This window comes from Cebus imitator, unplaced genomic scaffold (assembly GCF_001604975.1).
Source record: "Cebus imitator isolate Cc_AM_T3 unplaced genomic scaffold, Cebus_imitator-1.0 Scaffold21, whole genome shotgun sequence".
Lineage (NCBI taxonomy): Eukaryota > Metazoa > Chordata > Mammalia > Primates > Cebidae > Cebus > Cebus imitator.
Window position 1 is genome coordinate 8,751,255 of NW_016107336.1, and position 21,631 is coordinate 8,772,885.

The window sequence follows — 21,631 nt, forward strand, 5'->3', positions numbered from 1 at the left end:
AAAAAAAAAAAAAACAAAAAAAAAAAAACAAACAAACAAAGTCCAACAGAACTGTTTTAAGTGGAGGAACGGGGGAAAGAAATAGTTAAGAGGCTCAACTGTAACTGACCACTGAGTCAGAAAATATTTTTAGATGCTGACATCCCTGGTCCAAAAGGAAAGCCCCAAACAATCAGCCTCGGCAGTAACGGCATCCACAGAATTATAGTTACTGCCTTTGCTTATTGACTTCCTGCTGTGGACATTATTAGCAGGGCAGAGCTGGGACAACATCCTGAGTTATGGAAGAGAATGCAGATAGAGATCCCGCATGGAACAGAGAAAAGGCTCCCAACTGCTAGGGCCCAGAAGGAAAGCAAGCAAGCTTCAAGCAAGCGGAAAGGTGACTGGGAGGAGCTGAGGAAAGCATTAATCTTCATTCCTGTGTTGCAGCAATGAGCTGAGCACAAGAAATGCTACGAGCACCACACCAACTTTCTAGCATAAGAACACCTCCCACCCAGATTCCACATCTCCATCTCCTTCTTGTTTATTTATTTACTTATTTTGAAAACTAGCTAAAGTGGTATGTTTCCTCAAGGGCTGAGGAAGACTTTGTCAAGGGCTTCCAGAAGGAGGGGTAGAAGCTGTGATGCTCCCCGGGCAGGTGTGGCTGAGGCTCAGGGGGTCCCTGCAGAGATACTGGGCTGAGCCCCACTCCCTGAAGTCTGTGCCCTTTGGGGCTTCTGCTGGAAACAGATATTCTGTGAACTTGCCCCAGATCTGAAATAGCCAGGGTCCAGGAAGCCCCACCCAATTTGAAAGCGCTGGCCAAAGATCAGAAGGCAGAAGGGGTCTAAGAAAGAACACTGGCTGCACCTGTTCATAGAGTAACCTGGAACTCCCTCCCCAGGCTCCACGTGCTCTCGGATCATGTCTTGTCTGAAGTGCTCAACAGCCCTGTTAAGCACAGGCAAGTTCCTTTGAGAGATGTGGGTGCTAGGGCTGCAGAGCACCCTATACAGTGTTTATGGAACAGTGAATGTGTGTGGGTGGGGGGGCTTAATTATTCATGTATTACAAAATAGAATTGTCAGAATAAAATCACAGGTGTAAAAAGAGCAACTGAAGGCAAACTTCACTAAGATTAGATGTGTTGTTATGATTTTGCCTTATGTTCAGACTTCTTCCAGAAGGTGATCGCCACAGAAAATCAGAAAGGGGGACGAAATCCTAAGTGATGAAGCTTAACACTGCAGTGAAGGGACAAGCTGGCCTCACGGGCATCCTGATACGTTCTCTGAGAAGGACACATCACCTTTGCTGTGTTCAGGCCAAAAATGTTTTACTGAATCTAATTAGTGAGGGAAAGTCTATAAATACCCAGACTTTTTCAAAAATGTCTACAAATACCCAGACCTTTTCAAAAATGTCTACAAATACCCAGACCTTTTCTATGTCATGAGAGAGAGACTTAGGAAGAGTTTCAGATGGAAGAAGACTAAAGAGAAATATAACTAAAGGCAGTGTGTGATTATGAGTTGGCAAATGGATTGAGAAAACATTCAGCTGTAAAGGACATTATCGGAATGACCAGGGACACTCGAATATAAAATTTATATGAGATAATGCGATTGGATCAATGTTAAATGTCTTATGTGTGACCACTGCATTGTGGTCCTGCGGGATCATGTCCTTTTTCTTAAAAAACGTATGCTGTGGTATTTAAATGTGACGTGCCATGTGCTGACAACTCAAATGGTTAGAAAAAGAAAAGCAGCTGACTTTGTACACCCGTAGAGAACAAGGCAAGTAAAGCACTGTTAACAGTTGGTGAATCTAGGTAAAAGTATATGGGTGTTTGTTGTACTGTTTTTGCAATTTTTTTTTGGATTTAAAATTCTCCAAAACAAAACGCTGGGAAAAACTTTTAAAAAGTAAAGATGAGGCAGTGTCTGAAGATCAAACACACACATATACAAATACTAGAAAAAAAAAGAAAAAAAAGATGTGCTCTGTTCTCTTCAAAAGCAGGAAAAATAATCTCAAAGAACTTAGTCTACCAAACAAACAAAACACAGTCCTTATGCCATTGAGCTAAGAACAGGCAAATAATTAAACTGTCTGTTTTGAGTATTAAAACAGTGATCTTCCACTGATGCCTAGTAATGAAGATTAGATTGGTCAGTGAACTCAATTTATAACTTGTACAGAATTATGCTGAAGCTGGTTGGGCTACCTTGTACATGAGTGAGAAGAAGTGGGGCCAAAAAATAGGCATGATCAGCCCACCATGCAGCCTGGGGCTAGAGAGAGAGCCTGGAAATTCATGGTTAACTTCCCTGGGATCGGATGCATTTGCTTAGCATTTTGGCCCCTGCACTCAGAATGGGCACTGCGAGGCAGTGTGGAAAACACAGAAAAAAAGGTGAGGCATTACCTTTGAAGGCCTACCTGTTTCACCTGGATAAATGTCAAGGGATAAAGGCTTTTGATGGGACCAGAGGGGCACAGAATGTCCAGAGCTGCTTCCACTGTCTTTAACTGAAAAGAAACAAAAGCACCGTTCACACACTGCGCCCCTCACTGGTCATCAGAGTAGAGAGTAGCGTCATTTCCCAATTATCAAAGATATCAGTAGGTTTGACCAAACCCCTAAATAAACCTAAATTGTTCAAATTCCACTCGGTGTTGCTTCCCAGTCTTCCTTAGTCCTCTCCATCTCCTCCCTAACTCCTGATGAAAACTATGAATGATGGTAGTCTTAAAAAAAAAGCTTCAAACATACCTATTCAGAAATTCAACCTGCTCAGAGATCTATAAAAGGCCCTTAAAATGAATGAACACCAAGGCTCAGATGCTGCCTCCTTATGAACCCTGTCTGAACACGCCCAAGTGAAGCAACTAAGAAGTAAAAGTAGTAACCAGAGGCCAATTACAACCAACTAAGATTAGAAATGCTATTATTATATCACCTTAATATTTAATACCTCCTAGTTACTTCACCCTCCTCTGAACTTGTGTGTGGCCTGTTTTCCATGCCTGTATCATTTTCCAGTTATTCGTCTTTGTCTTCCTCACCAGACTGTCAGCTCCTGAAGGATAAGATATGCTCTGTACTCAGCCCCAATGCCCAGAACATAGTAGATACCTGGTAAGTCTTTATTATATTCAATCCAAAGGATTGTGTATTCTTGCAACCCATGATAGTTATTCTGATGCAGTAACAACAATAATAACAGCTATCAGTCATTGCATGCCTACACGCTCCAGGTGAGATACAGCGTTTTATAGGCACTAGCTCACTGAATACTCACAACTACCCTGTGAGGCAGGTACTACTGTCCCTGTGTTGTGGACACTCAGAGAAGTCTACTCGAGTAATGACAGAGCCAGGATTTGGAGTTAGGTTTGGCTCCAAACTCTAGGATTTTCCATGACATAATACTGGTTAGAAATTTTGTTTTGTTTTGTTTGAGAGAGTCTCACTCTGTCATCCAGGCTGGCAGGCTGGGCTACAGTGGCGTAATCTTGGCTCACTGCAACCTCCTCCTCCTGGGTTCAAGAGATTCTCCTGCCTCAGCCTCCTGAGCAGGCATGTGCCACCATGCCTGGCTAATTTTGGTATTTTTTGTAGAGACAGGGTTTTACCATGTTGGCCAGGCTGGTCTTGAACTCCTGACCTCAGGTGATCCTTCTGCCTTGGCCTCCCAAAGTGCTGAGATTACAGGCGTGGGTCATCATGCCCAGCCCAGTTAGGAATTTTATAAACGCTTTCCATGGTTACCTTGCTGATGTGCAGCATCAAGGAAAAAAATCTGATTTACAATTTCATCAAGCCAGTTACATGGGTGTTTTCCAACCTGGACACTAAGAAATTCAACTCACGGTGAAAACTTTTTTCTATATAACTGTGTTCTACATAAACTTAATTCAGTTATATGCTGATTTGCTATCTTAAATTGTATATATTGATTTAAAAATGAAAAGTCATTTCTGCTCACACCATTTTCCTTCATGATAAACAGAATGTGCTTTTGGTACTAAGCTAGTTTTGTTTTAGCAATGCTGTTTTGAACATATGGAGCTGTTTTCTGTTGCTTAAAAATAGATTTGTCACGGCTCTGAAACAAACAAAGCAAACTTTTCCTTAGGTAGCTGTAGCGATGAGCAAGTCGAAGGTGTTCCCTTTACAAGACTGATTCAAGTCTGATCAATCTGAAGAAAGATCCCTAACAGAGAGAAAGACCACATTCTTTGTAGAATGTAGCGCATGTATCTGACATTAGGTGGAAAATGTTACAAGAACTCAAGCAACCAACCATGTCAAAGGGTTTCTTGAATGGAAAAATTACATAATCATGTTTGGCATTTTGCTTGAAGATAAAAACTTATGATACTATTTTAGGGTCTTGAGATTCTTAAGAAATAGGTAACGGTTCTTTTTTCTTTCTTGTGAGTTAATACATGTAGGAGTTAGGGATTATGAAGGGGGAAACCTGAAGACACAGATGGTCAAAACAAATTGACTTCGGCTGTGTCACTCCTCTGACTATTAAGTAAAACATCTCTTCTTTTTTACTTTTCCTAGAATACAGTGCCCCTAACTCCTATGTATGATTGATTTCTAGCTTTTCCCCTGATGTCTCTTTTAGCATATAAACCAGACCATAAAAACTAGGACATAACTTCGAGATGGAGGGTAGCATATAATTTAGGGCAGAGATTTATAAAAAGGCCACTGATTTTTGGAAATCCCTAAAAAAATGTAAATTATGGAAAAAAGCCTTGCCAGCCAGAACAACGAGGTGGCATGCTATTTTCACAAAGGCCCTTGACACTGTTTTAACCACTGATAAGGGAATCAAGATGACCCAAATGATCCAAGAATGCCTTCTACTCCCACCCATGTCCCATCTGCTCATCCTGTCAACAAGCCTAAGTATCTTCTCGCCTCTATCTCCCCATTTTCCCAGAAACATCATTTACCCCATCAGGTTCGCAGAAAACAAATTCGCAGAAAAATAACGAACCAAATCCTCCAGCACAGCACTTTCACTGACTGCCACTAAATTCCACTTTCTCATTCCCATCTCACTTTCAATGTTTCTGTTATTTTTCTTTCCTTACCTTTCCCAGAGTGACCTTTCCATATGCAAACTTTGGTGTAGATGGAGGGACAGGACCTTCTGGTACTTTTTCAAACTATAAACCAGAGTAGAAAAAGAGAGAAGAGAAAAAAAAGCTGTTAAACCTTCAGAAACATGTTCATTTATTTTTCAAAAGGAAGGTCGAAGGCTCGAGAGTATCAGTGCTTTTTTGGAAAATCAAAGGAACTGGAGACTTCTAAGTGTGTGTCTGTGTTTTAAGCTTCAGGAATCATCCAAATCATTATAAACTGGAAGACCTTAAAACAAAAGAGCAAAAACAAGTAGAGAGAATGGGCGTAAACAGCAGAAGGCCGGGAAGTGGGAGGTAAGAAGAAAACAGGAACATGACAGACAGACTCTGAAGGGAGATAGCCTAGCATAGGAAAAATATTAATCTTATTGCTAAAGTGCTGTGTAATGTTAAATCTACTGTGGTTACGAGAGAGAATATTTCTACATATTATCATGAAACATATAATAAAGTATTTAAGGATAAAGGCCGTGATATGTATGCAGTCCTCCAATGATGTAGAAAACACACACATACACAGAGAGAGAGAGAGAGAGGGAAGAAACAAGTCTATGCACAAGTGATGAATCCAGGTGGAGAATCTATAAAAGCTTTTTGTGTGTGTGTGTGTGTGTGTGTGTGTGTGTGTGTGTGTGTCTGAGATGGAGTTTCACTCTTGTTGCCCAGGCTGGAGTGCAATGGTGTGATCTTGGCTCACCACAATCTCTGCCTCCCAGGTTCAAGTCATTCTCCTGCCTCAGACTCCCGAATAGCTGGGATTACAGGCATGCACCACCACACCTGGCTAATTTTATATTTTTAGTAGAGATGGGGTTTCACTATATTGGCCAGGATGGTGTCGATCTCTTGACCTCAGGTGATCCACCTGCCCAGGCCTCCCAAAGTGCTGGGATTACAGGTGTGAGTCACCATGCCCAGTACATTTTAAAGTTATTTAATTGTTCCTATTTTTGCTGCTTCTGCTCTCTAAGTAATATAAGTGTACTGCTATTTCTTATCATTGATTTCTTGAACACTTGACAGTGTATCCCAGAAGGTGAAGTCAGTTTATCTTCCTTTCTTGTTATTATGTTTATATAACCATTTTCAGCTTCTCCCCTAGTTACCTTTGTACCTTTAAAATAATATCCTTATATCTGTATTTCTTAGTTCCATCAATGAGCATATGACCCTTTGTGTCCACGTGTTTTAAGATAAAGCTACCTGCATCCTTCCCTGAGCTCTCCTCCACACTTCACCTTCACACCATGAGCTGTACTTTTACACTGTCAAGGTTAAAACCATCTGTCCTGGTCAGGTGGTGATTTAGGCCTGTAATCCCAGCACTTTGGGAGCCAAGGCAGGAAGATCGCTTGAGCCCAGGAGTTTGAGACCAGCCTGGGTAACATAGGGAGACCCCATCTCTACAAATTTTGTTTTCAAAAGTAGGCATGATGGCATAGGCCTGTGGTCCCAGCCACTTAGGAGGCTGAGGTGGGAAGATCCTTGAGCCCAGGAGGTCGAGGTTTCAGTGACTCACGATCATGTCACTGCACTCCAGACAGGGTGACAGAACAAGACCTTGTCTCAAAAACAAACAAACAAACACTGTCCTATAGCCATAAGTCCTGTCTTTGTCTGGATATTGACTTTATATTGACTTTGAATTCAAAATCAACCAACAGTACTCACAATATAATTGTATAAATATAGGCCTCTAAACAGCTAAATGGTCTATACTATGACGATATGCTCTGTCTTGCTCAGCTTTTTGTATTCTTTCACCTATTCCTGTGGTTTCTAATTGCCCTTCTTTTTTTCTGCCTGGTTTTAGCTCAACACCTCTTTAGGTTATTCCAGATATCCAAGGGTAGTATCAAGTTTCTCCAAATACCTCCTCTTTCTCCCCTAGAAAACGCCTACTTGGAATTCTCAGTCTTCCTGCTCCAAGAGACTGACTCCCCTCTCCAAATGATATTCTGAGACTTCCCTTCATTATTCTCCTGGCTCTAGCTCCTGTTTCTAGGATCTCATGACTTCCTCCAATGGAGCACAATCTGAAGTAACTTCCTAAGAGCTGGCATGTGGGGGTAAACCTGAATCTCTGAATGTCACAGTTCGCTGATAGGTTGGAAGGGCATAGAATTGTATGTTGAAAATCATCTTCCCTCACAATGTCAAAGGTACTATTTTATTGTCTTCTATCATGTAGTGTGGCTCATGCCAATCTTATTCTTGTTTCTTTGAAAGGGAAAGGGACTGGCTTTTTGTCTTCAGAGCCATACTGCCTCTTTTTTTTTGTTTTGTTTTGTTTTTTGAGACTGAGTCTCGCTCTGTCACTCAGGCTGGAGTGCAGTGGCGTGATCTCCATTCACTGTAACCTCCAACTCCCGGGTTCAAGCGATTCTCCTGCCTCAGCCTCTTGAGTAGCTGGTGCTACAGGTGCACGCCACCATGCCTGGCTAATTTTTGTATTTTTAGTAGAGAAGAGGTTTTGTCATGTTGGCCAGGCTGGTCTCGAACTCCTGGCCTCAAGCGATCTGCTCACCTTGGCCTCCCAGAGTGCTGAGATTATAGGAGTGAGCCATAACGCCCGGCCCTCTGTCAACTCTTTATTCTCACTGTCCTAAAATTTCCAAATGAAACATCTGATTATTTATCTTCTTTACATTCATTACGTTCAACAACTCAGAGATCCCTTTCAATCTTGGAAAAATTCTGTATTATTTCATTGACTTTTTTTTCTCTAATTTTTTCTTTCTTATAAGTAACAACTTGGACATCCTAGATTGTTCCTCATCATCTCTTATGTTTTGTGATTTCTATCTCTGTATTCTGGTTCTAATTTCTGGGAGATTCTTCTTAATATCAAAGAATTCTTGTTCTCTAGTAGCTTCTTTTTCAAAGTATCCCATTCTTATCTTATGGATGTAATATACCTCTGAAGGATATAAACTTGACGGATTTTGCTTTTTTTTTTTTTACTTAAGATCTCTCCTGTCCCCTGAATTCTTTGTTGCCTCTAGAGTCACTTTCCTGTTTATTTCATCTTGGTCTTTCTCTTTCCTGTTGGAGGTCTGGTGGTTGTCCTCAGTGTCTGGCCATGCTTGGTTGTTCATTCCTATTCAATGGTGGTGCGAATGAATGTCCCAACATCTGCATAACCGTCCTCTCTCTTGATGGTCCTGCTCTGTGTACAGGAGCAGGGCTTATACTCTGGGGTGTTTTTTGTTTTTTTGGGACAAAGTTATTTTTGGGTTTTTTTTTTTTTTTTTTGAGACAAAGTTTTGCTCTTGTCACCCAGGCCAGAGTGTAGTGGCATGATCTCAGCTCACTGCAACCTCTGCCTCCTGGGTTCATGTGATTCTCCTGCCTCAGCCTCCTGAGTAGCTGGGAATACAGGTGCCCGTCACTGCACCCAGCTAAGTTTTTTTTTTTTGTATTTTTAGTAGAGACGGGGTTTCATCAGTTGGCCAGGCTGGTCTTGAACTCCTGACTTCAGGTGATCCACCTGCCTTAGCCTCCCAAAGTGCTAGGATTACAGGTACGAGCCACTGCACCCAGCTCTGGGGGTTTTGTTTTAGGGTGCTTTGGCACAATCAGATGTAATGTGGAGGGTCTTTAATCTAGGGCTGTTTACCTTTTTTTAATGTTTTAAGGAACCCCTCTGGTTTTTGGTAGAAAGATGCCTCCCTGATGGATGGCCTGTGTTTGAAATTGAGGTGAAGGAGTGGAGGACCTAACAGAAAATACGTAAGTTTTAATTAACCTTCTCACTGTCAGCTCCATTTCGTTCCTATCCTTTACCACTCGTGTATTTCGAGGACCTGGCTCTCCATGTTTTTTTGAGATCAGTCTACTCACCGCTCTCTGTTCCCGTAACTCCATTCCACACTCACTAGGGACCGAGACCTCCTTATCCTCAGTCGCCACAGATTCTTTTGAAATCTGTCATGCACAAACAACTCCTGTTTTACTGCCTCCATTTTTAAAAGGATTCTCATTTTTTGAAAGAAGTAACGTTTGGAAGAGAGAGATAAGGAGGTGGTCAGTTGGCCATCGTGTACTGGAAAGTGCTTTGTACCCACAATATTCTATGAATCTATATCTCTGTGAAAGTTTTAAAATATTAAAAAAGGGATAAATGTGAGGCCAAAGAGTTACTACTGATCTTAGAAAGTGAAAAATGTATTAAGATCTCTTTCCCCACTTTCCCTCGACCACACTCCTCCATTAGCCGTTTACCCAACACCCCCTCTTTCACTCTCCATTCTGGCCAATAAAAGCAGAAAACAGGCCGGGCGCGGTGGCTCACGCCTGTCATCCCAGCACTTTGGGAGGCCGAGGCGGGTGGATCACGAGGTCAAGAGATCGAGACCATCCTGGTCAACATGGTGAAACCCCGTCTCTACTAAAAATACAAAAAATTAGCTGGGCATGGTGGCGTGCGCCTGTGATCCCAGCTACTCAGGAGGCTGAGGCAGGAGAATTGCCTGAACCCGGGAGGCGGAGGTTGCGGTGAGCCGAGATCGCGCCATTGCACTCCAGCCTGGGTAACAAGAGCGAAACTCCGTCTAAAAAAAAAAAAAAAAAAAAAAAAAAAAAAAAAAAAAAAGCAGACAACACAAATTCACAAAGAGGGACCTGAGAGCAGGATGATTTGTTTCCTGAGGTTCCCTACTTACCTGTGCATATCAGTGACCCTGTCACATTTCTCTTAAAGTTCAAAGAGGATTCCGATTTCACTAGGACTGCAACCTTTTCAACCACACTGAAAAAAGGTCCTTGTATGGACACAGTTGTTTTAACCTACATTCAGCTCACTTTGATGCAGTGCGTAGCTGTGTGTACTGTCATCTCAGGTACTACTTCTAAAGGCTCTCATACTTAGTTGTTCTATTTCCTCTTTATAGATAATAAGACTGAGGAACTGGATCAAGATTACAAAGAGAACAAGCGAGGGGGTTGGTACATGGCTCTGAGTCTAGTGTTGTTCCCACTGCTTCCTGCTCCGCCCTGCCTCCTTACTGTTGTAACAATAGAATAGAAAGTTTGTTAGGTCGATTCCTGCTGACAAGTCGTGGTAATAAATAAATAGACAGATAGATAGATAGATAGAAAGTTGATTAGGTCGGGTGCAGTAGGCTCACACCTTAATCCCGGCACTTTGGGAGGCCAAGGCAGGTGGATCACCTGAGGTCAGGAGTTCGAGACCAGCCTGGCCAACATGGCAGAACTCCATCTCTACTAAAAATACAAACAAATTAGCCAAGCATGGTGGTGCGCTCCTGTAGTCCCAGCTACTTGGGAGGCTGAGGCAGGAGAATCGCTTGAACCCAGGAAGTAGAGGTTGCAGTGAGCTGAGATCGTGCTACTGCACTCCAGCGTGGGTGACAGAGCAAGACTTCGTCTCAAAAAAAGAAAAAAAAAAAGCAAGTTTATTCACCCACAATTCCAAAACCAAACGAAAACAACCCCTAAAGTCACCACGAAACCTCTTCTCTCCCAGTTTCCCTCGTTGACTCTCCCCTTATGTGTACATATAACATAAACTTAAGAGATAATTTTGTAATTTGCACCTGCCACTTACCAAAAGTACTTTTGACATGATTAAATATTGAAAACAATTTTCCCAGCCGGGCGTGGTAGCTCACGCCTGTAATCCCAGCACTTTGGGAGGCCAAGGCAGGTGGATCGCCTGAGGTCAGGAGTTCGAGACCAGCCTAATCAACATGGTGAAACCCCGTCTCTACTAAAAATACAAAAAAATCAGCCGGGATGCACCTGTAATCCCAGCTACTCGGGAGGCTGAGGCAGGAGAATTGCTTGAACCTGGGAGGCGGAGGTTGCAGTGAGCCAAGATTGTGCCATTGCACTCCAGCCTGGATGACAGAGCAAGACTCTGTCTCAAAAAAAAAAAAAAAGAAAAAAAGAAAACAATTTTACTTATTGCGTATTATAGTGCTTTGTGTGGCTGACAGCATTTCATAATTCTCCCTCCTATGTTAGAGGCCGAATTATTTCCAATTTTGATATCATAAATATCAAAATGTATAAGTTACAACAAACAACTTCATGTCTGTAGCACTGTCCTTCTTTTAAATTTTTATTTTTTAAAAGCCCTGAGCATGGGGTGATTAGGTCAAAGGATATGAGTATTTTACATGACTCTTAAAATAGTGTATACCCACGTTTTCACCAAGTATCCAGACTTGTTTATATCCTTTACTCAATTTTCTATGTAGATCTTGATATTCTGATCAGTGGTATTAGCTCATTATAATATAGATATTAAGCTTTCACCTGTCCCATTTACTACAATTTTCTGACTTTTCATTTTAATACTGATTTTTCATTGATACTAGTTTATCATATAGCAAAATCCTCATCTTTACCTTAGCTGATTAATGTTTCAGAAAAGAAATGAATATACCAAAATGCTATACTTCTAAACCACTCTTTTTTCATAATAATTTGTGCTTTAATCATACTTTTCAGACCAATGGCAAATGTTGCTTCTCATCACAGTTAGTTGGACAAATTCAACATAGAAAGCTGCTCTTTTCCCTGTGGAATCCACTAGATTCAATGGTCACCAGCTTTTCCTTCACCAAGACTGCTAATGTTTTCATACATTCACCCAACAAACGCTTGTTAAGAAAGTGCTTTGTAACAGGTCCTATGCTTGGTACTAGACTTATAAATAGCTCCTATTCCAGAGAGTGAGAAATGTGTATAAACCAGCTATATTAACATACTATGAAAAGTGGTATTTCCAATAGCAAGACACAGAATCCACCTAAAATGCTAGGCTGGATAAAGAAAATGTGGTAGGTATACACCATGGAATACTATGCAGCCATAAAAAGAATGAGATTATATCCTTTGCAGCAACATGGATAGCGCTGGAGGTCATTATCTTAAGCAAACTAATTCAGGAACAGAAAACCAAACACCACACCTTCTCACTTAGAAGTGGGAGGTAAATGATGAGAACACATGGACACAAAGAGGGGAACAGACACTGGGGCCTACTCAAGGGTGGTAGGTGAGAGGAGGGAGAGGATCAGAGAATGACCTATCAGGTACTATGCTTATTGCCTGGGTGACAAAATAATCTGTATACCAAACCCCTGTGATGCACAGTTTACCTACACAACAACCTTGCACATGTACCCATGAACCTAAAAGAAGAGCTAAGGAAAAAATAAAAGTAGTGTTTAAAAGATTTCTACAATATAAGATAGTGACAGAAAAAAAAATGTGACTAACTCGGCTAACAGGGGGGTAAGAAGACTCTGCAGATAAGGTAACTGAGGTGTGTCTTCATTTCCAGGTGAATAAAGGCAGAGGGTGCAGAGACCAGGAGGTATAAACAGCACTGTCTCATTCATGGAAGTGTATATAGCTCCATCTTAAAGCCAGGGAGTCACGTCTAAGAAGGGAGAATTGAAAGATGAGGATGGAGAAATACAGGGCCAAGTCAATGGTAGGTATCTGACCGCATCAGTGTTTTAGATATTACACTTGATCTTAGCTGAAAGGTTGAGAAGGGATCGCATCGGTGTTTTAGAGAAATCATTCCGGAAGATGGATTAGAAAAGCCAACTCTACAGGAAGAGACCAGTACTAAGAGTGCAGGTGGCAGTTTAAAAGACTATGTAACAGTTGCTAAATAATATTCCCTTTCTCATCTGTAACCATCAGACATAAAACACTGGTTTTTGCCAGCACCATGCATCAGCAAGAGACAGCTGGGCCTGCCCATCAAGCCAATGTCATTCCAGTCAAACAGGGCAGGATGATCCATCAGCCGGTGTAGACAGATCCTGGATTGAATTTCAAACTTCATTAAGCTTTTGAAGCACTGAAAAATCACTGTGGCTGTTCTCCCATCCCCTCTTCACCACTCAGCCCCGTTACTACCTTTGGGAATACCAGAATCCACTCCGATTATCAAGTCCTCAACTACCACTTGATTAATTTCTACAGTGACCCATTTCCAAAAATCCAGTGGAACTCTTACCTTGATGGAATCCCTATAAAGAACAGAAAGAAAACTCTGAAAACGGGTAAGTTGATTTGATAGCATATGAAAATAAACTCACCACTGCCCCTCTCAGGAATCAGTAGGGAAGAGGAGGTCGCTGCCCTACATTTTTATGGTTCGTCCTCGAGGTCAAAGTGTTAACCATGTCTGGTTGACTTTTACCCACACCAAAGAAACGACCTTTTAAAATGCAAATGTCATGAGCTTTGCCATGCCTTGAAGATTCATATGAAGGGAGCTGCCTGGGGGCCTTCACCACTGCACGCAGGCTTATGCAGCCTGCTGGAAGATTATTCCCAGGATCCCATGTCAGTGAAATATATTGTCCATCACCACCTAATGTACTCTAGAAATGGATTAAAGAGGAGGCCTATTCCACTTTTAAAGTCTTTGATGAAGGAAGTAGCCAGGTGGAGCTATATATAGGGGGTATTTGCCATCCGATTTCCTTTCCCTGATGCAAGCCAATATTTTGAAGATCATTTAACAAATGAGCTAATTGAATGTCCAAAAAGTCTTATAAGAAAGAGCCCTCTGGTTGGGTGCGGCAGCTCACACGGGTAATCCCAGCACTTTGGGAGGCCAAGGCGGGTGGATCACTTGAGGTCAGGAGTTCAAGGCCAGCCTGGCCAACATGGTGAAACTCCATCTCTACTAAAAATACAAAAATTACCCATGTGCACTGGTGCATGCTTATAATCCCAGCTACTTGGGAGGCTGAGGCAAGAGAATCATTTGAACCAGGGAAGAGGTGGAAGTTGCCTAGGGAACAGAGCAAGGCTCTGCTTCCAAAAAAAAAAAAAAAAAAAAAAAAAAAATTTTTATTAAAAAAAAAAAAAAAAAAAAAGAAAGAAAATTTTAAAAGTATATTTTATTTATATTTTATATTTTTAAACATATATATTATAAGCTATTGAATTGCAATATAGTTATATATCATATATCAATAGTTACATATATCATAAGCCATTGAATATACATTTTAAAATATATATATATCATAAGTTATTGAATTACATTCATTTCTTTTTTTTTTTTTTGAGACGGAGTTTCATTCGTCATACAGGCTGGAGTGCAATGGCGCGATCTTGGCTCACTGCAACCTCCGCTTCCTGGGTTCAGGCGATTCTCCTGCCTCAGCCTCCTGAGTAGCTGGGACTACAGGCATGCACCAGCACGCCCACCTACTTAGACATAACATCTATCTAAGCCATTCCTAATTCCTTTACCCTCAGAATCTCTGATAGAATAAACATTTGTTACCTCGAGCTACTAGGTTTAGGGGTACTTTGTCACATGGCAATAGGCAGGGAGAAAACAAATTTCCCTTGAACATTCATATTCACAATCAGCCCTCGGATATATTTGCAGCCAAAATTCACATTGCATCTGTAGTACAAAAAACCCCCTCAACTTAAGATTTTAATTTAAAATGTAGTGTTCCCTGGTGCCTGCTGGAAGCAAATGCTAATTCTCTCTGAAAGAACCCATGTTCACCCCAAATCTCAAATAATTCCTAAAGATAAAAGTTCCACGAGTGAGCCCAGGAGTTCAATACCATCTTAGGCAACACAGTGAGACCTGAGTCTACAAAATTTTAAAATACATTAGCCAGGCATGGTGGCACATGCCTGTAGTCCCAGCTCCTCAGGAGAATCACCTGAGCCTGGGAGGCTGAGGTTGCAGTAAGCCATGACTGCACCATGGCACTCCAAGCCTGGGCGACAGAGTGAGACCCTGCCTCTAACAACAACAACAGCAACAAGAAGTTCCAAGAAATTAAGCTCAGTCAAAATCACAACACACACAAAGAAACAAGGCATCATGAGCAAAAGCTTACAGAAACAACAAACAGCAGAATGAGACACAGAAAGACTCTGCATACTAGAATGATTACATGGAGATAAATAACAGAAGTATCTCTCGTATGTTTAAAGAAATAAAAGAACATGTACAGGTATTGATCGATTTACGACCTATGCAACTTACAGCCATTCGACTTTACGACCACAATCGCTAGCCACGACTGCTCCGCGTCTGGCAGCGCAAACGTTGCCCAGCTGGGCGTACGACAGTGCGGACCAGCTTCCGGCAGCACTACCATCTCCGCGTGCACCATTTCAACTGTACACATAGTCTACTCAACTTACGACCAAATCTTGTTACGACCGGTCTGCCGGTCCCAATCGTGGTCGTAAGTCGAGCACTAGCTGTATACATAAGAAAAAAGCAAGAGAATTTAAAAATGGCCAAGTAACATTAGAACTGCCAAGGTTAACTTATAGAATGAAAAATACAATTTAATAATTCAATGGAAAGGTTTTAATCTCAGAATTTATAGCTGCTAAAGAGAACACAACAATTGAAGAACATATCTGAAGATCATCAGCATGCCACACAGAGAGAAAGAGATTGTGAAACGTGGAGGCTAGAATCAGAGAGTCTAACAAATATCTAACTGAAGCAAATATTTGAAGAGATAATGGCATAAAATTTTTAGGACTAGTTGAAAAAGCCAAGCCACAAGTTCCAAAACTACCAAGTGGGATAAATGAAAAGGAAGTCACACATAGATTCATCACAGAGAAACTATAGAACGCCAAATATAAAGAGAAAATCTTAGAAGCTGCCCAAGAGGAAAGACAGATTATCTTCAAGAGAGTGGCGGAGTACAGTTAACTGACTTCTTAGCAGCAATGATAGAAGTCTGAAGTCAGTATGCTGAGGGAAAACTATCAATCTAGAAAAACTATGTTTTGAGGCCAGGCACAGTGGCTCATACCTTTGGGAGGCTGAGGCAGGTGGATCACCTGAGGTCAGAAGTTCAAGACTAGCCTGGTCAACATGGTGAAACCCCATCGCTACTAAAAATACAAAAATTAGCCAGGTGTGGTGGCACACACCTGTAATACCAGCTACTTGGGAGAATGACTTAAAGCTGGAAGGGAGAGGTTGCAGTGAGCCAAGATCTCACCACTGCACTGGGCGACAGAGTGAGACCCTGTCAAAAAAAGAAAGAAAGAAAGGAAAGGAAAAGAAAAATTGCATTTTGAAAATGAGGGTGGAAAAAAAATTTTCAGACAAAGAAAATATCATTTGCTCAGTAAATGAAATTCTAAAGAATATACTTCAGACAGAAGGAGGGTGATCTCAGATGCAAAGACTGAGCTGCAAGGAGGAACAAAAGATAAAGGAAGTGTGTTCCCGGGACAAAGGAACCAGAGCTTTGTCTCAAACTGTGCATTCACGTAGCCACTGCCCACTCTACACCTCCACTAGGACATACACTAGACAAGTCAAACTGCACAGCCAAAACACAACTCCTGATCTTCCCCCACATAAACGGCAACTCCGTGTATGAGTTGCCATTGAAGACTTTTTAGCGTCACCCGACTCTCCTTTCTTTCATACTCCCCATCCGAAAATTGTATCAGCACTACTTTCATAACATATTCTGAAACTGCCTAGTTCCTACTACCTTCACAAGCCACAGTCACCTCTCACTGAGATGGCTGCAAAAGCCACCTAATTGGTCTTCCTACTCTACCCTTGCTCTGCCTCCCTGAGTCTAGTCTCAACACGGCAGTTGGAATCTGCTTTAACGGAATCTGCTTTAACAACAGCTCTGCTCAACTCCACAACAGATTCCCATTCATTCAGAGGAACAGCCAAAGTCTTACGATGACCTGCAATGCCCCATGTGATCAGGTCCCCATCTCTCTCCCCGACCTCATCTCCTACTCACCCCTTCATTTACTGGGCTCCAGCTACACTGGCCTCCTTGCTAGTCTTTAAAAATGCCATATACCTTCCCAGCTTCTCACTGGCTGAATTCTGCCTGGCATGCCCTTGTCCAGGTGGAGATATCCCACATGGCTCTCTCACCACCTTACAGGTTTTGTTCGAGCTCCACCTTCTCGGGAAAGCCTACATATACTAAGCAGCTAAAACTGCACCTAGCACATAGAGTACTTGATAAATATTTGTTAAATCCTTTGCAAGAAAATGAACTATGTGGGTCAAGTGACATACTATCTGAAGCCATTATAGTGATGACCTACGGGTTTTATTTTTTAAGGAGAACTGAAATACATGAACGCTAAACCCAGAGAATTGAAATAGTTGACAGTAATAACATACAAATCAGGAGGGGTGTAATTGGAGTTACAGTGAGTTAAAGAGGGAGGCATACGGAGGAAGTAAAGGTATTGATTAATTTTAAACTATTACAAGACAACCAGACACAGGAGCGCACATTGTTGGAACTTGCTGCCTAAAACCGGGCAAAATGAATTTCTGGTGATAGAGGTGAGGACAGCCGTGAGCTCAGGGATGGGTGTTAAAGACTAGAGAGAATCATGAGAGGGCTTCGGGGGAGCTGCGTGCTGGTTACAGGGCTGTGCTCCCTTTATCTAAATTCACTGCTCTGTATTTATGAGTTGTTCTTTTCTGGGGGTATATATATGTCACACTTAAATGGGTAACCACTAAAAAAAAATTAGAAAGCAGTTAATAACTTCCAAAGTACAAGAGGGGGGAAAGAAATAAGAGAAAAAAAACACCTCAAACCTCAAAGAATCTAAAAGAAAGCAGTCAGGGGAAAGAAAAAGTCAAAAAGGTAAACAAATAGAAAGTATAAAATAACTGAAATTAATCTATGTACATCAGGAAGTACAATGAGTGAGAATGAATAAGTATACAAGTTAAAAGACAAAACATTTCAAACTAGAGATTTTAAAACATCAATTACATCCTATTTATAAGAGATATATGTAAAAAGAACAAAGGATATAAAAAGGTTGAGATTAAAGCAATGGAAAAGATAGCCCAGATAAATACCAACCAAAAGTATGTAGGTAAATGGTGTTAATTAACAACAGAAAAGAAAAAAAAAAAACGGGGTTGGGGGCTTCCAGGAAAAAGCCTTATTAGAAATAGAGGGTTATATAATCCCTTTACTATTAAGTACTGAAGGATTTAATTCTCAATTTGCCCACCTAATAACATAACCTCAGAACTGGCAGAGCTACAAGGGGGAACACATGAGGACGACTCTCACTAAATAGGAAACTAAGCTGACAGAAACAGAGGAAGCAGATCAGCGACATCAATGGCACCATTAATAAACTTCATCTGATGAACATGTATGGAGAATATAGTCAACAACTGTAAAATATACTTTCCTTTTATGCACACGTTGACCATTAATATTGGTTTATGTCAGGCTCTAAAACTAGGCTCAACAGCTTCCAAGGTACTGGCATCACACAGGTTATGTTCTCTAACCTGAATGCAAAAAGGTTAGAAATCCAAAAAAACAGGAAAGTTCTTATTTCCAGTAATTTAAAAAACATGCTTCTACACATATCAAGGGTGGAAGAGAAATCAAAATAGACATGGTTAGAAGCAAACAATAAGACACAGATTGCACAGCAAAACTTACAAGCCACACAGCAGTACTTGAAGGAAATTTATAATCTTAAATACTTATATTAGAAAAGAAGAAAGTCTGCATTAAAAAACTAAGCTTCAAATAAAGGAAGGAAAGAATAAAGATAGAAACAGAAAGCTTCAAAACGGAACAAACATACAAGGGAGAGCTTGGGAGACATTACTATAAATTTTGCAGAGATTAAGCCCATAATAACGGAATAACATAAGGAACATTTTAACAATACATTTGAAAATTTAGATGAAATGGACAAATTCTAAGTGTAGTAAGTCTAGCTTATATTTTTTATATTTAAGAAATTTTATAATATACACTTTAACACATGCTTAAAATTAAGACTACATCATACTTAAAACAAAAAAAAATCATACCATTTATAGGCAGAAACCTTTGTTTTTTAACTTCAAAACTCAGGTGACTGAGCAGAAAAACTGTGGGTTTTATCTTTTAACCCACAGCAGAGACAGGAAACCCCACCTAGGTGCATTAGGTGCCTCAGAAGGTTACAATGCTAGCAGGACTAAGCAGTTCAGGTGCAGTCCAGAAGGAAACAGCAAGCACTTACTCCAAATAGAAAAATGAAGCTTCACTGACAGCTGACACCTGCACCATGCTTCATTGGGTCTGAGGATTTATTTCCTATGTATATCAGCTATTTAAGTAGACACACATTTTCTTACCTTTAAGATAAATAATAGAAATGGCCGCCACTTATTAGACATATATGTGTCAAGAACTGTCCTGGGTGGCTTACATGGGTTCTTTCCAATCCTTACAACACAACCCGATGCTGTAATCCCAGTTTTACAAATTAATAATCAGCACAGTGATTTGCTCATAGACTCACTCTTAATCACATGGGTACAAGACGCAAACGCAAGTCTAGCTGATGCCTCCCTTCATCCATCCTTTTCAACAGGAGGGCGCCAGGCAGGCAGCTGTCCAGAGCCACAGTGAGCTCAAGAGAGGCTCTGTCCAAGACCAGCCCGCCACAGCTCACACAAAGCACCCACCTTGCGAATAACGTCTCGCAGAGCAAAATACTTCTCAGTGAGGTCCCCAGCCTCGCTCAGCGGGGCATCATAGTCGTAGCTGGTGGGCTGCGCTGCATAGGGTAAGTTGGCCCCTAGAAGACAAAAATGTGCCACTAGTTATTACTGATGACCCAGCTCTGGGACAAGTTCTTTGGGATCCATGAGCTCAGCACTGTGGAGAGAGAAAACTAGAAGACACATTAAAACTGCTGCTGGGAGACACAGCTGTGGCCCTCAGGATGCAAGGGTTGGGGCTGGAGTTTCCCTCTACAGGCAGCACTCACCAGGCACCTTAGCGTTTACCAAGCACTCTTTCCATCCACTCTACAGCAGCTCAAGCTGTGATTCTAACAGGTATCACCCCCCACTGGACATGCAGGGGATCTGAAGCTCCCCACAAAAATCTGCCAGCACCTCATACCAGTAATGGCAGGGCTTATGCTGTGACCCCCAGCTCTGACCGTGAATCCTGTCAACTCTGAACTTTTTCATGTCCTCCAGCTGTATGGCTGAGAAAAGGTCAGTGGTGAGACACTGATGACTAGGCCACGGATCAGCAGAAAACGGAGGGCTTAGTAAACCAAACAAAGCGGGGGACAACGGCAGACCCACATCAGCCACAGAGGTTCAGATGTCATCTGAGGGCCTCTGTCGCATCTAGGAAGGCTACAGAGGGGACCGTGGTGCACCCCTTGGATCCGTCTTCAGAACCAAGGCACTCACTCATTCCCCCAGTGGCTAGGGCTGTTGTCTGCTCACATTTCTCAGACGTGTCCCTCTCTGGGCGCTGGCCTCTGCTGAGCTGCCTCACCCACAGTTGCAACCCTCAGGGATGGCCCACCTCCAACAACTGACCAATGTGCCGCACATGGCCATCCCTCTAAGACTGGCTGAGGCCACCTGTGACGTTGCACCATAGCCCAGCTTCTCCCTCTCTGTCTTACAGGCATTGCTCCAGAGAGCACACCCAATAAGCTTTCTGCCAGGTAATCTCGGAGTCTGTTTCCCTGGGAACTTGACCTTCAACAAAGACCAATGGATAGTGCCACTACTGAGTATACAAAAGGACTAGAAAAACAAATGGCCCTACAATTACTGTGCAAGGGGCAGGGTCTAGACCAGAGGCTCTTGACCTTGTCTTGGATGATGATCACAGGTGTGAGGTTACCTGCAATATCGGGCGGTACTTCAGAAACTTCCCCACGCTTAAGAGTCACTTGGAGAGCTTGTTAAGAGATTCCTAAGCCCCATCCCAGAGATTCTGATTCAGCAGGTCTGGAGTGGGGCCCGAGGCTGCATTTCTAACAGGCTTCCAGGTGACGCTGATGCTGCCATCTACAGACCAGCAAGGCTTTCTGCCTTCCTCTTCTACTTCAGAGAGCGTATTGCAATGCCAGTGTGTGAGAATGAAGTTACTTTAGGAGTCGTCTTTTGCCCAACCTAATTTGTACATCAATGAGGCACATAACATGCTAGGATTAGTAATAAATTCCTTGGACGCAGCTCACCAATGATGGAGCCACCTTGGGTGACCTAATACTGGTGGAGGTGACAGATGAGCAGGGCTGAGGATCAGATCAAGCAGGTCAGCCCCAAAGACTTTTTCATTAGTTCTCTGCACAGAATCTAAACTTTGAAAGACCTAGACCGCTCAACCAACTGAATTGATCTAGTCATATCATTCCCCCATTTCTTATTAATCAGAGACAATTCACAGCCAACAGGTCTGCCTGTCTTAGGGGATGCATAGGTTAAAACACATCCCTTCCTGTGAGACACAAAGAAAAAAAAAACCCACATCCGTTGCTGCAAGGAACTCACCTTCTTTGTGGCCCTCCTCTGCCTCTAATGTGGTAGTGCCCATGCCGCGCTATGTTTCTCACTTGTATGTTTCTCTCCATGCTATACTGCTTGCACCTCAGGGGTAGAGCCTGTGCCTCACTTGCCCTTGAGTCC

At 42.0% G+C, this 21,631-nt stretch overlaps 1 protein-coding gene across 4 annotated transcripts in view; it reads right to left on the minus strand.

Annotated features, from left to right (window-relative positions):
• GLB1 (galactosidase beta 1) overlaps positions 1–21,631 on the minus strand; it is a 95,586-nt gene that overhangs the window by 24,307 nt on the left and 49,648 nt on the right. For all 4 annotated transcript variants that reach the window (XM_017521696.1, XM_017521698.1, XM_017521697.2 and 1 more), the window contains exons 10-12: positions 19,655–19,767; positions 5,110–5,184; positions 2,434–2,523 (exon numbers count right to left, since the gene is read on the minus strand). In XM_017521696.1, coding sequence (XP_017377185.1) covers positions 2,434–2,523; positions 5,110–5,184; positions 19,655–19,767 — 278 coding nt within the window. The remainder of the gene's footprint in view (positions 1–2,433; positions 2,524–5,109; positions 5,185–19,654; positions 19,768–21,631) is intronic.